This window comes from Eschrichtius robustus, chromosome 4, assembly GCF_028021215.1.
Source record: "Eschrichtius robustus isolate mEscRob2 chromosome 4, mEscRob2.pri, whole genome shotgun sequence".
Classification (NCBI taxonomy): Eukaryota; Metazoa; Chordata; class Mammalia; order Artiodactyla; family Eschrichtiidae; genus Eschrichtius; species Eschrichtius robustus.
In genome coordinates, this window is record NC_090827.1 from 30270178 (window position 1) to 30284163 (window position 13986).

The following is a 13986-nucleotide window of genomic DNA, read 5'->3' on the forward strand; positions in this document are numbered from 1 at the left end:
TTGCTATTATTATCTTGAACAAACTGTTATCTTCCAGATCAATCACAAATAAGAAAAGTATTTATTTTACCTTCAGTTATTCCTTCTTTGATGCTCTCCCTTCATTATGCAGATCTGAATTTCTGATCTATATTATTTTTCTTCTCACTAAAGAACTTCTTTTTTCTTTCAGGCAGGTCCACTGATAATAAATTATCTCAATATTTGTTTGTCTGAGAAAATCTCTATTTTTCCTTCAGCTTTAAAAGATAATTTCACAGGGTACAGAATTCTGGGTGGGTGGTTTATTTCTGTTACACTTTTAAGTATTTCACTCCACTCTCTTGCTTGCATGGTTTCTGAGGATAAGTCAGATGTAATTCTTATCTTTGTTCCTCTACAGGTAAGGAATTTTTTCCTCTAGGTTTTTCTCAAATTTTGTTTATTTTTGATTTTCTGCAGTTTGAAGATGATATCCCTAGGTATATCTCATTTTGGGGAGGATTTTCCTAGTTGGTGTTCTCTGAACTTCCTGGATCTGTGATTTAGTGTCTGACATTAATTTGGGGAGATTCTCAGTCATTATTTTTTGAAATATTTCTTCTGTTCCTTTCTCTCTTTCTTCTACTTCTGGTATTCCCGTTATGCATATGTTACAGCTTTTGTAGTTGTCCCACAGTCCTTGGATATTCTGTCAGTTTTTTTCTTTAGTCTTTGTTCTCTTTGCTCTTCAGTTTTCAAGGAGTCTATTGATATATCCTCTAGCTCAGAGAGTCTTTCCTCAGTCATGTCCAGTCTTTACTAATAAATCCACCAAAGACATTTTCTATTTCTGTTACAGTGTTTTTAATCTCTAGCACTTTTTTATGCCTCTTCTTAGGATTGCCATCTCTGTGCTTACATTGCCTATCTGTTCTTGCATTCTAATTTTTTTTTTAAACATCTTTATTGGAGTATAATTGCTTTACAATGGTGTGTTAGTTTCTGCTGTATAACAAAGTGAATCAGCTATACATAAACATATATCCCCATATCTCCTCCCTCTGGCATCTCCCTCCCACCCTCCCTATCCCACCCCTCTAGGTGGACACAAAGCACTGAGCTGATCTCCCTGTGCTATGTGGCTGCTTCCCACTAGCTATCTATTTTACATTTGGTAGTGTATATATGTCCATGCCACATTATAGCTCTTAGCATTCTAATCAGAGTTGTTTTAAATTCCCAGTCTGATAATTCCAACATCCCTGCCATGTCTGATTCTAGTGCTTTCCCTGGTCTCTTCAAATTGTATTTTCTACCTTTTGGTATGCCTTGTAATTTTTCTTGATAACTAGACATAATATACTCTATACAAATAACTGCTGTAAATAGGCCTTTAGTAACGTGGTGGTGAGGTGTTGGCGGAGAGGAGGCTTTCTAGAGTTCTGTGATTAGGTTTCAGTCCTTTAGTGAGCCTATGCCTCTGGACTGTGAACCTCACAAGAGTTTCTCAGTTTTTTTTCTCCCCTTTAGGTGAGAGAGGATTATTCCAGTGGGCTGCAGTTGGGTATTTCTCTTCCTCTGGTCAATTAGAATGTCCTAATACCCCAGTAGATTTGGCTCTGATTAACTAGTTTCCGCCCAGGGCAGGCCTTGTTAAGAAGAACAGTGTCCTGGAGTATTTAAAGATGTTTCCGGTTCCACTGAAGCAGGAGGGCATGTTCCCCAGTATTTGCTGTGGGAATCTTGTCAAGCTCCTAGAGGTAAATTTCAAAATAATGTGTTCCCCCCACCTTTTGGCTGAATTGCCCTGGAGTTTTAACTCTCAGACTTGTCCTCACTGAGTGTCCAGCAATTTTTCAGTTACAGTTCCCGTTTCTCTACCCTGGCACTGGCTGCTGGGGCCATTTCCACTCCTGAGTCTCTGCTCTGGTAAGCTGAGACTCTCTCTCCACCTGCCTGTCTCTCCAGCCTTGGGGGCAGCAGTTTGTGCTGTGTCCACACCTCTCTTAAGAATCAAAGAGAAGTTATTGATTTTTTAGTCTGTTCAATTTTTTGTTTGTTAGGTTGGAGTGGCGACTTCCAAAGCTCCTTAAATATGGAACCTGCAGGAAGTCCTATACTTCTTATTTTACTAAAATGGGAACCTACAAAATTGACTATTTTGTAACTTGATTTTTTTTCATTTATATCATAAACTTGTTCCTTGTTGTTAAATATTCTTTGATGGAATTTTAATTAGTGACAGTATCTTTTATCACATTACACATTTTTTATCTGGTCCCTTATTGCTTAAACTGCTCCCAGTTTTCTGCATTATAAACAGTGCTTCTGCGAACATTGATAGAGGTAAATCTTTTGTACATCCATGATTATGTCCTCAGGGTAAAGAAAATAGCTCTTCTTAACCTAATACCACAGATGAATTAGCAGAAAACATCCTAGATACTGCTGCAGTGGAACAACTTACACCTTTTAAGATATATAAAATGAAATCAGTTTCCTTGTTCTTTCATCAGTTCACAAAGTGATTGAGCCAGTTCTATACAACCTTTCACTAATTTGGGGTGTGTGTGTGTGTGTGTGTGTGTGTGTGTGTGTGTGAGAGAGAGAGAGAGAGAGAGAGAGAGAGAATGAGACTGCTTATGGAAGTGTTTAAAATTGTTAGAGAAATAAAGGCTGTTTTTCATTTCATTTCAAGCAAGACTAGTACTGGGAGAATCTGGAAATCCCAGGTGCTTTTGTACTTTTATTCTGTAACTTTCATAAGACAGAAAAAAAAAAAAACCCAAAACAAAACTCTCTCCTTCTTAGATGTGGCATGGAGACAGCCCCTCTCCAGAGGACATCACTTTTGTTACTCTGCTTTTCTGATAGAATTACCTATATGAAACTGCTGACTTCACTTTCTGGATGCAGTGAAACCAGAATTCTAGCCAACTTCATCTGTATTGCCTTGACACTTCCTCCTTTTTATCCTGTCAATTCCCTTTTGCCAAAGACCACTAGGACACACCTGTCCTTGAACTATTTTTTTTTGCTAGTTGCAATGAAGAGAAGGCCACCATGGAGAACCATGGGACACCTCAGGAAGACTGTATGAAGAAAAGACTTATTGTAGGATTTAGGGTTGCATTAAATGATTTGAGGAAGGGTTCATGGAAGCAGGGCTTTGCTATAGTTTGCTTGCTGTCGAAAAGCACATGTAATTTTATGGTTTTGTGTATTAACGACTTATTGGGAAGCAGGGTAACCAGCTATACCAGTATACTTGAAACTGAGGGGGTTTCTGGGACACAGCGTTTTCAGTGCCCAAACCAAAAATATCCCAAGCAAACTGGGAGGAGCTGGTTACCCTACCTGGAAGGCAAGAGAAATGAAAAGAGGCTGAGACAGGAATTGGTAAAGAAGCAACATCACTCACAGGAGCCAGGATTCAGGATGTTTGGTTATTTTGTGGTTTGGACAGTATTCATGTTTTTGCCTGGATTCAGACATGATTACAAAGTGGTCTGATCTCTGACTTGATCCATCATGGTGACAGGTGGCCTTGTCCGATGGTGACATTCTGCAAAATTGTTGACGTTCAGTAGGAGAACAGGAAGCCACCTCCTAGCAACACCAAGGCCTTCACACAGTATCAGGCCAGTATCTAGCTGTCAGGAGCTGCTTTCCTTTTCTCCAATCCCCTTCTTTGAGGATTTGAGAGATACATTTGAGGTTGGCCTAAGATGACAGTTGTGAGACTCTCTAGTGGTGAGAGCCTTGGTTCCAGTCGTATTGGTTCTGTGCCCTAGTAAAATGCTCTGGGCTTTGAAACATTGAGTAATAAAAGTATTATCCATCTCTCTTAACATAGCTCTTCTTCGATAGAGAAAAGTGTCTTAATGATTGAGACGATGCTAAGTTAATAAATGTTAAATGTTTTAAAAATCAAATACTCTTTTCCCTTCTCTGAGATTCAAAATTCACATTAGAATATTTTAGTGTTCTTAGTAATACTGCCATAAAGAAACCCAACTTATTTAATTTAGGACACTTTTTTCACAGAACACATTAACATTTTGATGAACACTAATATTTCACTATTAAACTAGTGTTTCATAGGAATATGAGTTTATTTAGTGATTGTCTCCTAGTTATGCTTTTTGTTTTTAAAGTTAGAAATATATGTGAAGGGTAAATAATTGTTCTGATTTAAAATGAATAAATTTTCTTAATTATAGGCATTGAAAAGAAATAGTTTCATGTTTTTCAGATTTATTGTTTTAATATTAAGAGACAATATTAAATGGTGGTTGGATTTTTTTGGGGAAAATACTTAACTAGTGGATGAAAATATTATTATGTATTTGATTTAGTTTAGTAGCTTAAGGTTATAATACTGGTTAAATTATGAAGCATTATTTTAATTATTAACATTGGTTCATTTACTTTAGCTGTCTTAAACTCAGTTTGGTTGTCCCACATATTAATTGTTTAGCAATTATAAATAAATCAATTGTTTAGCAATTGTTTTTATAACAATGGAGGAAATAATACGGCCTTAGCTATATTGTAATCTGCATTCATGAACTTTCCTCTAGGTTCTGAGGACTACCTTGAGGTCATTATTCCAACAGACCTAAGAGTGGAACATTCTGGGCAAATAAGTGAGAGAAAGGAAATTGAAGAATTATCAGAAGCTTCCAGAAGCACCATATCACAGGCAGTGGTGCTTCCTGCTGAGATTCCATGTGAGGTCAGTAAAGACACCTTGTTATTTAAGTGACTGCATTATTTTAACGGATACTGCATTTGACTAGAATGTAACTAACACTAGAAGCTACAACACAGAGGCATTTTTGTCTACTCTGTTCATGGCCATGTCCTCAGAACCCAGAACAATATCTGGTAGTTAGTAGGCATTTGATACATATTTGTTGAATAGTAAAGTATTGAAATATATATGAAAGCATCATTTTATTAAATGTTACTTGACGTGTTACAAACAGATTTACAATTGCTATATATATCAAGCTATTTAAAAGAAAGTTGGATTCATATTAACCATATCAAGGATTTTATTTTCATAAAAGGAAATACATTCTTGAATAGAATTTGAAAACACTTATTTTTTATGACCACTGATTTTTAAATTATAAAACATATATCAAAGGCCTACATTATGAAGTGGGACTATCATAGAGCTAGAACAGCTGGTCCTTTGGGGAATAAAAGTATAATGTTAGAGGGAGTGGATTTCTCAGGAGGTGACTGTATGAACACATGTTGCCAATATTTCTTCCTTCTAAGTCTTCATCGGACTGAAGCCTACTGCTAGAGCTTGACCAAAACTTGGACTACGTAATCTCCAGACAATAAAAAGATGCTGGTCCTCAATGTCTATGGTGTGCTTGAGCAGGAAGAGCAAAAGATACAGGACGACCTTGAGAGTTGCATGAGAGGGTCCTTCAGGTGGACGCCAGTAGGTTAATGTGACAGGAGCTGCACTTGTCTGCTTACTGGGAGACATGTTTTGGGAGAGAATCCACTGATCCTGATGGTACCAGCAGCACTGGGAGAAGCAGAACGTTCTGCGCAGTTTGGGAAAGCTTAATTCCCTCACCTCCAGACCCCATCCCCAAGCAGGAGAATCGCCGTTTTATTATGTTATCAGTTCCAGAGGAACAAAAACTTCTTTGACACTCCCTTAAAGACCCCAGGAACTGAAACTGTACAGGTTTGAGGGAACTGAGATAGAGGATCAGGCAAAGAACAATTACAACCTACTTGAGGAAGGGAGATCAGGCTAAACAATCAGAACCAGTGGCTCCTATTGAGTCAGAAATAATGGAAGAGACAGAAATAAATAGAAGAGATGATAAAATGGAAATCAGAACTGTTCTCAAGTAGGTAAAGTCAAAGCAAAAAAAGCAAAACAAAAAACAAAAAAATCCTCTGGAACTAAAAATTGCTCACCAGGAATAATGCAATGAGTCTAAATAGCTGCTTTCAAAAATATCTGCAAGAGTAAAATTTGAACGATATAAAACCTTTCCATTATTAAATTGCAGAGAAATCAAAATCCAAAAATTAAACCCCACTGCCCTCCAAGCAGAGATAGCTCACTCAGATGGCTGAGTAGGATGAGGGTTCTTTCAGTAACAGAACTGTGGGCTTTTACGGACATGGATACAATTCTTTCAGACCCTCTGCAGTTAAATTATTTCAATTCCAAATCTCTCTTGGGTACCCCACTTTTTAAACAGTCCTAAGAGTTGAAAGGTCATATAAGATTATTTTAGCATCAGACCTACACATTAAAAAATTGAAATAAACAAATCCCTGGACCAAAAATAGTCATCCCAGTCAAAACCTTGTATTCTCAGAACCTAGATCTTAGTATAGTCTGAATCCAAGTCCCAATTTCCAAGCACCACAGGAAAGATTATTTGTATCCAAATGAGTGAAAATCATGTTTCAGATTTGCCAGGATAACTAACGTTCAGTCTACGCCAATTGTCTGAAAGCACAACCTTTGAACATTTCTGAGAAGTCTTTGAATTACTGGGTAAGTAGAGTCCACTTAAGGATATGGCCTCCTTTCTCTGGAAGTGATGTTTTGAGACTTCCCTGCCATCGTATAAAAATCTAGAAATTTACAAGGCTATCCTTGCCAGTCACCAGGTCATATTTGAGATGTGCCTCTTTCCCACCCAGTATCTTCAAAATCTATGAATTTCCCCTTATGGTTTTATGTTTCCAGCATGCCAGGGCTGAGTTGACTGGTTCAATCTAATGGCATCGTCTTCATTCTCTCTGATGACCAGAGAATTAGTTTTAATCTCACCTGTTGCCTCTTGCTGCAGAACTGCTTGGGTCTGTGGACCTGCTCCTGGAGAAGTGCCCTCCCCGTTCCCTCCTCTGCTCTGGAGAAGCAGCATAAGTAGATAGTTTAACTGAGGCAGCAGGTAAGGCTGCTGTTGCTTTTGACCCCAGGAGCCCGGCAGTATTGATTCCTCTGCTGAGTCATCTTTCCCAGCATTGTTCCTTGCCAAGGATTTCGGATTTCCTGGACCTTGAAATTTTGTGCCCCTTCAAAAACAGCAGAAAAAAGGGTTTTTTCTTCAACAGATTTTTTTCGTGCACTAGTGAAGATGTGCCTCCAGTGTTCTAGTTATGTAAGTTATTCCCTATCTTTTTAAGAAATACCTAAATGAGTTTTAACAGTTTAATTCTGCTGCTTAATTTTGCCTCTTTCCTAGGATCAGCAATATTTGTTCTATTTTAGTATGTGTTAACCTTTTTTTTTTTTTTTTTTTTTTTTTGGTTGGTATGGGTCAGGATATTTGCTTTTCTAGCATATTCTTCCTGATTTTGTCTTGTATAGGGTAATTGATCATGAGAGATATGAAATCAGTGAATTCTAAGCCTGCTAATAATAAGCACATCCATTGTTCAAATGAATCTTATCCAGTTTTTGGTCCTTGATGAATAATCCACCTGGGAGGCGTTCTTCCATTGGAATAACATCTAAACCAGAACTGGACCTGGTCTGTTATTTGCTAGCTTCTTTTCCCTTTGCTGTGTATTTACTCCAAAGTCCTCATTTCATTAATTTCCCAGGCAGATTCCCTCAGAGCAGTGGTTCTTATCTGGGACTGATTTGGCCGTCTCTCCCAAAGGGATATTTGGCAAAGTCTGCTGTCAGATTTGTTGTCATAACTGGGGGGCTGCTACTGGCATCTGGTGGGTAGAAGCCAGGGGTGCTACTAGACATCCTGCAGCGCACAGGGCAGTCCCCACAGCAATGACTTCTCTGGTTCAAAAATGTCAGTACTGCCAAGGTGAAATCCTGCCCCAGAGTACAGGAAATACATTCATGCCTCTTGATAATAGGTCACCTTCAAATCACCTAGTAATGGCATCAGGGAGGCAGTGCTCTTCTTCAGAGGCTTGTCTGCAGTCCTGCCAGTTCTATGATCACTTGTTAGAGCTGCATCATCTCTAAAAAGTGATTCAGTCACTGGATTTTTTTTAATGGATTTGACCTGAATCTTTAAGAGAGAGCCTATGAATGTTTTCCTCAATGGCCCTCTCGGAAGTACTGTGGTTTGCTCCCAGATGCCTCTTGCCTCTCCTGTGATTTCTCTGAGCCCCAGTCACGGGTCAGGAATGGCCTCTCTATTGCTTCTTCAGTAGCACCATCCTAAAGAGTAGTCAAGAGTGAGCTTATTTTTTCTATCTTGTTTATCTGTGTATCTATCTTGTTTTATCTGTTTTATCTGCTGCAATCGCAGCTTTTCTCCACCCCAAACCTCTTACTTCCTTTGGTATAATTAACTGATATTTCTTTATATTTATGTTATTCTCCCATTGCTACTGTTCTGATAAGACTGAAATATGCTTTTAAAAGTAGTCTGGTCACTTGTTGATTTCTTGAGCAAATTTAGTTCTGAAAGTTATAGCATAACCAAAAAAGGCCTTTTAAGGGGCCTTATCAGCATTTGGATCTATATTAATTTCATTGAATCATTTTTCTGTCTGAATCCTAGAACATGGTATATTCCCTAATAAAGACTTTCATTTTATTTGACCTTCACTGATGTTTAGCTTTGTGGCTGCAACCATAATATGAGACTCCAAACCTAAATCTGTGTAGACCACAGATTATATAACCAGTGAATCTAGAGAAACTCTGAGAATATATAAAGGGGTGTGACTTGTAGAAGGGCCCACAGGCAAACTACAAAAACCTCAGAGATTAGCTCCTACCTGTTCACTCCTTGGCACTGAATACAGTTTAAAACAATACACAGAAGCTAACAGCACTGCCCACTTATTTCTGACACCAAGTCACACACTAGTCCTAGGTAGCCAACCTTAACTTAAAGTCAAGTCCTGTGATTTAATTGAAAAATACAGTTAAAGCAGCAAAAGATTATTTTGTGTATCAATGCCTAAAATGTCTATGTTGTGAAGTATTACCCCTTTCGAGATAAGGTTTTACGATGACAAAAGATGTTTTTTCCCTGTAACCAAGTGGTTCTCAAACTAAGCAGCATATAGAGATTACTAGGGGAAGTTTTAAAAAGTAATAATGTCTGAATCCTACCCCCAGAGATTCAGATATAAATGGTCTGAGTTATGGCCTGGAGATTGGGAGTTTTAAAAGCTTCCCACGTGATTCTGAAGGTGAGAATTAGCAGCCAAATTTGGAACCATTGTCATAACCTAATCCTTGCTGTGCTGTCACGGGTTAGATCAGGGTCAGCTGCAGGGACTTGCACAGTGCTGGCTTAATGAGGCCCATGCACCTGTGCTTGTAGAGCTAGTGCCTATTAATTATGAATATGAAAAGAGCCATTTGTCTGTGTGCAAGTCATAGTAAGCTGATATGATCCACTAAGATCAAAATCCTTTGTTACCGGTACTTAATGATTCATTAAAGCCTAAAGACACTCATCCTGACAGTCTAGAAACTCCACTACCTGTGTTGTATTGTAGACACAGTTCCAGCCCTTTTGGTGAGGGGTCAAGGGTTGTGACCATTGCAGCGAATCTGTAGAGTTTGGAAGTCATAATTATTATAACTCTTTCTCTTTCTGAATGGTCAGAGCCAAATAAGGGATAAACAGAGAAGTCAGAAAGATTGAGAGCAAAATAACAGCTTCATAACTGATAACACTAAATTTATGACCGTTTGAGTATCCTAATATTTCCTCCATTGAATTAAATGTGCCCAAATAATTACATCTTTAATTAAGATGCCCATAATAATTAAGGACAGGGCTGGACGAGTACAGGCCTTCCCTCCTCCGAAGCCCCCTTCGTGCATGGAGATGCAGGAAGCAGATGAAGCTGGAGTCCTGAGGAGGATAAGGAGTAGAGCTTGCTCAATGTAAAAAATGTCATATTTTTATAGAGGTATTCTATCTGAATTGAAAAATATATACAGATGATCTCTTATGTACCTAATTCTTACAAGATGCCGCAACGATATGAAAAAATAAAAATACCTTCGGGATGTTTAAAATCTATCTGGGAAGCCTAGACACAGGCATGAAAAGCGTATTAAGACCAGAGGGCATGGCTTAGAAAGGGTCAAATGAGGAGTACAGGTGCAAAATGTTTCATGATTCCTTCGGAAGTTGTGCGCGAAACCTGAGTTGGACCTCGATGGAGAGGATACATATGGGGAGATGGAGGGAGAGGAGGAACTCTAGGGCATGCCAACATATGTACAAACAGGAACAGCTACCTACTCAGCAGGGCCTGGTGCAAAATGAAAAGGTAGGGACCCCTGTTCAAATTATTAAGCATTTCAAGCTGCAACAGCAGAACATTAAGACAAGTGCAGTGCTCTTCCAAGTGCAGGGCCTGTGAAGCTGCAGAGGTTACATGCCCATGAAGCTGGTTCCGGGTACAAATGAGGTGTCAGTGCCTCCTTGGGGGTGGTCTGTATGCTTGTCTTTTGTTGAGAACTCTTCTCTGGAAATGGTTGAAAGGTGGAGTCCTGCCCTCTATTAGGGAGAGAATCTGATGCGTAAGAAGCAGCCTGTGTGAGCCCTTGTGAATGAGAATGAGTTCTCTAGGTGAATAAACACTGGGACAGGATGCTGAGGCTCACTAAGTTTGGAAAGCGAGAGGTCAAAGTTATATGAGAAGAGATGTACTTGGGGAAGGGAAATCCGAAGAAGTTTGAAGCCGAGGATCTTGGGGATCTGAGCCAAAGTGAAGTGGGAAGTCATTAAAGCTTCGAAGTAAGGAGTGAGATGTGAGCGATGGAGGAACTGAAGAACTGCGCTGGCAGTGAGGTCCTGTGAAGAGGAGGTGGCAGATGTGAGCACCAGGAGGGGCTCCCATTCCTGACCTCAGCTCTCAGATGAAGCAGCGCGTGGGGAGGCACAAGCAAAGAAACCGAGAAGTGTTTCCGACATGTAGGGTGTGTGAGGCCAGAGCAATAGGTGGAACTGTGGGATCTTTTCTCGATGAGCAACTTACTTGGTGTGGAGAAGTTTAGTTCAAAATAATCTGTGGACAAATATTGGAGAGTGCTGGACTCCGATGGAGAAATGCCCGAAGTGGATGTGTACCAACTGAAATGATTTTTTTAACATCAACATATCTGTAGAAACTCTTGTTTTCAGAGCTTTAAAAATGTAAGTTTTATTGGTGGGATTTATGCTTAGGGAGATAATATTTAATAAGAGAACTTTGAAATTAATGACTTTTGGGTAAACAGAATTTTATAAGAGCATGTAAATGAGGTTTCTGTTTATTTTGTGAAGGACTGAAATTTAGTTTGACTTTGAAGAAAGCCTTTGAAAGGTGATATCTGAGATAATCATAAAAATATATTTCATTTTAGTTATTTTGAAAGGTTAAACAGCAAGATGTAAAGAGTAGTACAGATTTTAAATTTAGATAGTTCTGGTTGATCTTCAGAATGTAACTCTCTTTATTAGTTACGCTATTTGTAAAAGAGAAAAATGATAGCCTTCCATTTTGGTTTTGGGGTATGTGTGTATGTTTGTGTGTATATGTATGTGTGTGTTTGTTTTGGTTAGGATGAAAGGAAATGGCTTTATATAAAAAGCATAATTCCTAGTATAAAATAGATGCTCAATAAATGTTTATTCCTTGTTTTTTCTATATTAATTCTAATCTTCTTATCCTTCATTTTCTTTCTGGATTGTTTTCAAAAAGGTTTTCAATAACTCTTTATATCTTATGTATATAGATTTAGCGTTTCCACCTTAATAAAATCTTGAAATTTTTAGATTTATAACCTTTGTCAACTCAGTAACCTTCACTGATACTCATCGTAAAGAGTAAACAGGGAACCTCTATTAGGTAAGATTAAAACTACACTTGACCCTTGAACAACAGGGGTTTTGAACTGCGTGGGTCCACTTAAACATGGATTTTTTTTTGACATCTTTATTGGAGTATAATTGCTTTACAATGGTGTGTTAGCTTCTGCTTTATAACAAAGTGAATCAGCTATACATATACATATATCCCATATTTCCTCCCTCTTGCATCTCCCTCCCACCCCTCTAGGTGGTCACAAAGCACCGAGCTGATCTCCCTGTGCTATGTGGCTGCTTCCCACTAGCTATCTATTTTACATTTGGTAGTATATACAAGTCCATGCCACTCTCTTACTTCATCCCAGCTTACCCTTCCCCCTCCCCATGTCTTCAAGTCCATTCTCTACGTCTGCGTCTTTATTCCTGTCCTGCCCCTAGGTTCTTCAGAACCAATTTTTTTTTTTTTTTTAGATTCCATATGTATGTGTTAGCATACAGTATTTGTTTTGAACAGGGGTTTTGAACTGCATGGGTCCACTTAAACATGGATTTTTTTCAATAGTAAATACCCCAGTACAACATGATCTGTAGTTGGTTGAATTGCGGAGGGCCTAATATCAATTATACATGGATTTTCTACTGTGGATAGGGTCGGTGCTCCTATGTTGTTCAAGGGTCAACTGTATTAGACATTTAAAACAATTCATCATAATTAAATTATAAGAGGTCTTAAAGCTAAACCTGTTCAGTCCTCTCATTTACAGATAAATACACCAAGTTTTGGAAAGGTAAAGGAAAGGGATTTGGGAAAAAAAGGCTTTGGTTAGCAACTGAATTACATTCCTTGGAGGTCTGTGAACTGGTGCTCATCACCCTCAGATAGAACCTCACACACAGGGATGAGGTGAGAGGAAAAGGGAGCAGCTCTGTCCTCACTGTCTTTTCAGTTGCAAAATCTGGTGTTGGGAAAAAAAAACTGAGTATTCAATAGACGTCAAGTTGATACACTTAAAATGCTGTGAGAATCCCCGTTATATATTTCATTTCTGAATATGGCTGAAACTACGGACACAATGGAGATATATAATTATCATGTGTGATCTTTATCATTAATAAATGCACTGGGTTCTTTGGTTAATGAAAACTTTTAAAAATGCCTAATTGGGTTATATTTTTCATCTTATAGAGCCCTGGTGAAATATTTATTATTTTGAGAGATGAAGTAATTGGTGATTCTGTGGAGGTTGAATTTACGTCAAATAGTAAATGCATCAGAACACGGCCAGCTCTCTGGAATAAGACAGTCTGGTGTATGAAAGCTTTAGGTAAGAAATTTTTTTATGCTTTAATAAATATAAAACATCATTCTGAGTTTCTTTCAATAAATTTATGGTAAATGGTTTCACTTCCCTACAGAAACTAATATTGTTCTGCAGGTGTTTCCTGTGTTTAGCTTTCACGTACCCAAGGCTGTTATTATTAATCTGGATTCGCAAAAGCACGAATGTGTAAATTATGAGAAATTAGTTTGTGTACCATGTGGTAAAATGACAGCCAGTAACATCACATACTTTATGTCAGCAGAGAGCACTTTAATATGTCAGCTATTAAATATGGAACTAAAATTATTTGCTTTATTGTAACAGGATTAACAGACTTTTGGATTTTTATTCATGATTTTCTTTTTTCTTCTTTAATTTTTTGCCATGCAAAAAAAGTATATTTTTTGAGTATATTTTTGTTTTGGAAAGCATAGTTCTTTTTCACTATTTTATCGTCATGGTACCATTTCTATATACAATCTTCCCTCTTTTCCTTATTTAAATTATGAACCTAGCCATTTTATTATCCAACTTTGCTTCAGCATGATAAATTGCATTGGATTTAAAATTCCAGATGGAATAGACACACTTGCTGTGATAACTGTACTAAAATCAAAATTTAATATATTAATTTCTGAATGTTTTGATATAAATGTAGGACTACTTGGTTTTTGAATTTATGGTGTCCTTTTATAATTAGAGAATAAAATTACCTAACTTTATAAATGTGAACTTCATAAAATATTTTAAAGTACAAAGATATTCAATCTTATTATAAATTTGGAAATGTAGTAAAAAATATTTAAAATTGAAGAGTATACCAAATGCATCCTGAGCTTTTTTGTTTTCTTTTTAGACTGTAGCTATAATGAAATCCATTTACAGGGCATTTACAAATCTTTTCTGTT

General features: G+C 37.8%; 1 protein-coding gene across 6 annotated transcripts in view; it reads left to right on the top strand.

The window, feature by feature from the left end:
* BANK1 (B cell scaffold protein with ankyrin repeats 1) overlaps positions 1–13986 on the top strand; it is a 498930-nt gene that overhangs the window by 251112 nt on the left and 233832 nt on the right. For all 6 annotated transcript variants that reach the window (XM_068542510.1, XM_068542511.1, XM_068542507.1 and 3 more), the window contains 2 exons: positions 4545–4699; positions 12943–13081. In XM_068542510.1, coding sequence (XP_068398611.1) covers positions 4545–4699; positions 12943–13081 — 294 coding nt within the window. The remainder of the gene's footprint in view (positions 1–4544; positions 4700–12942; positions 13082–13986) is intronic.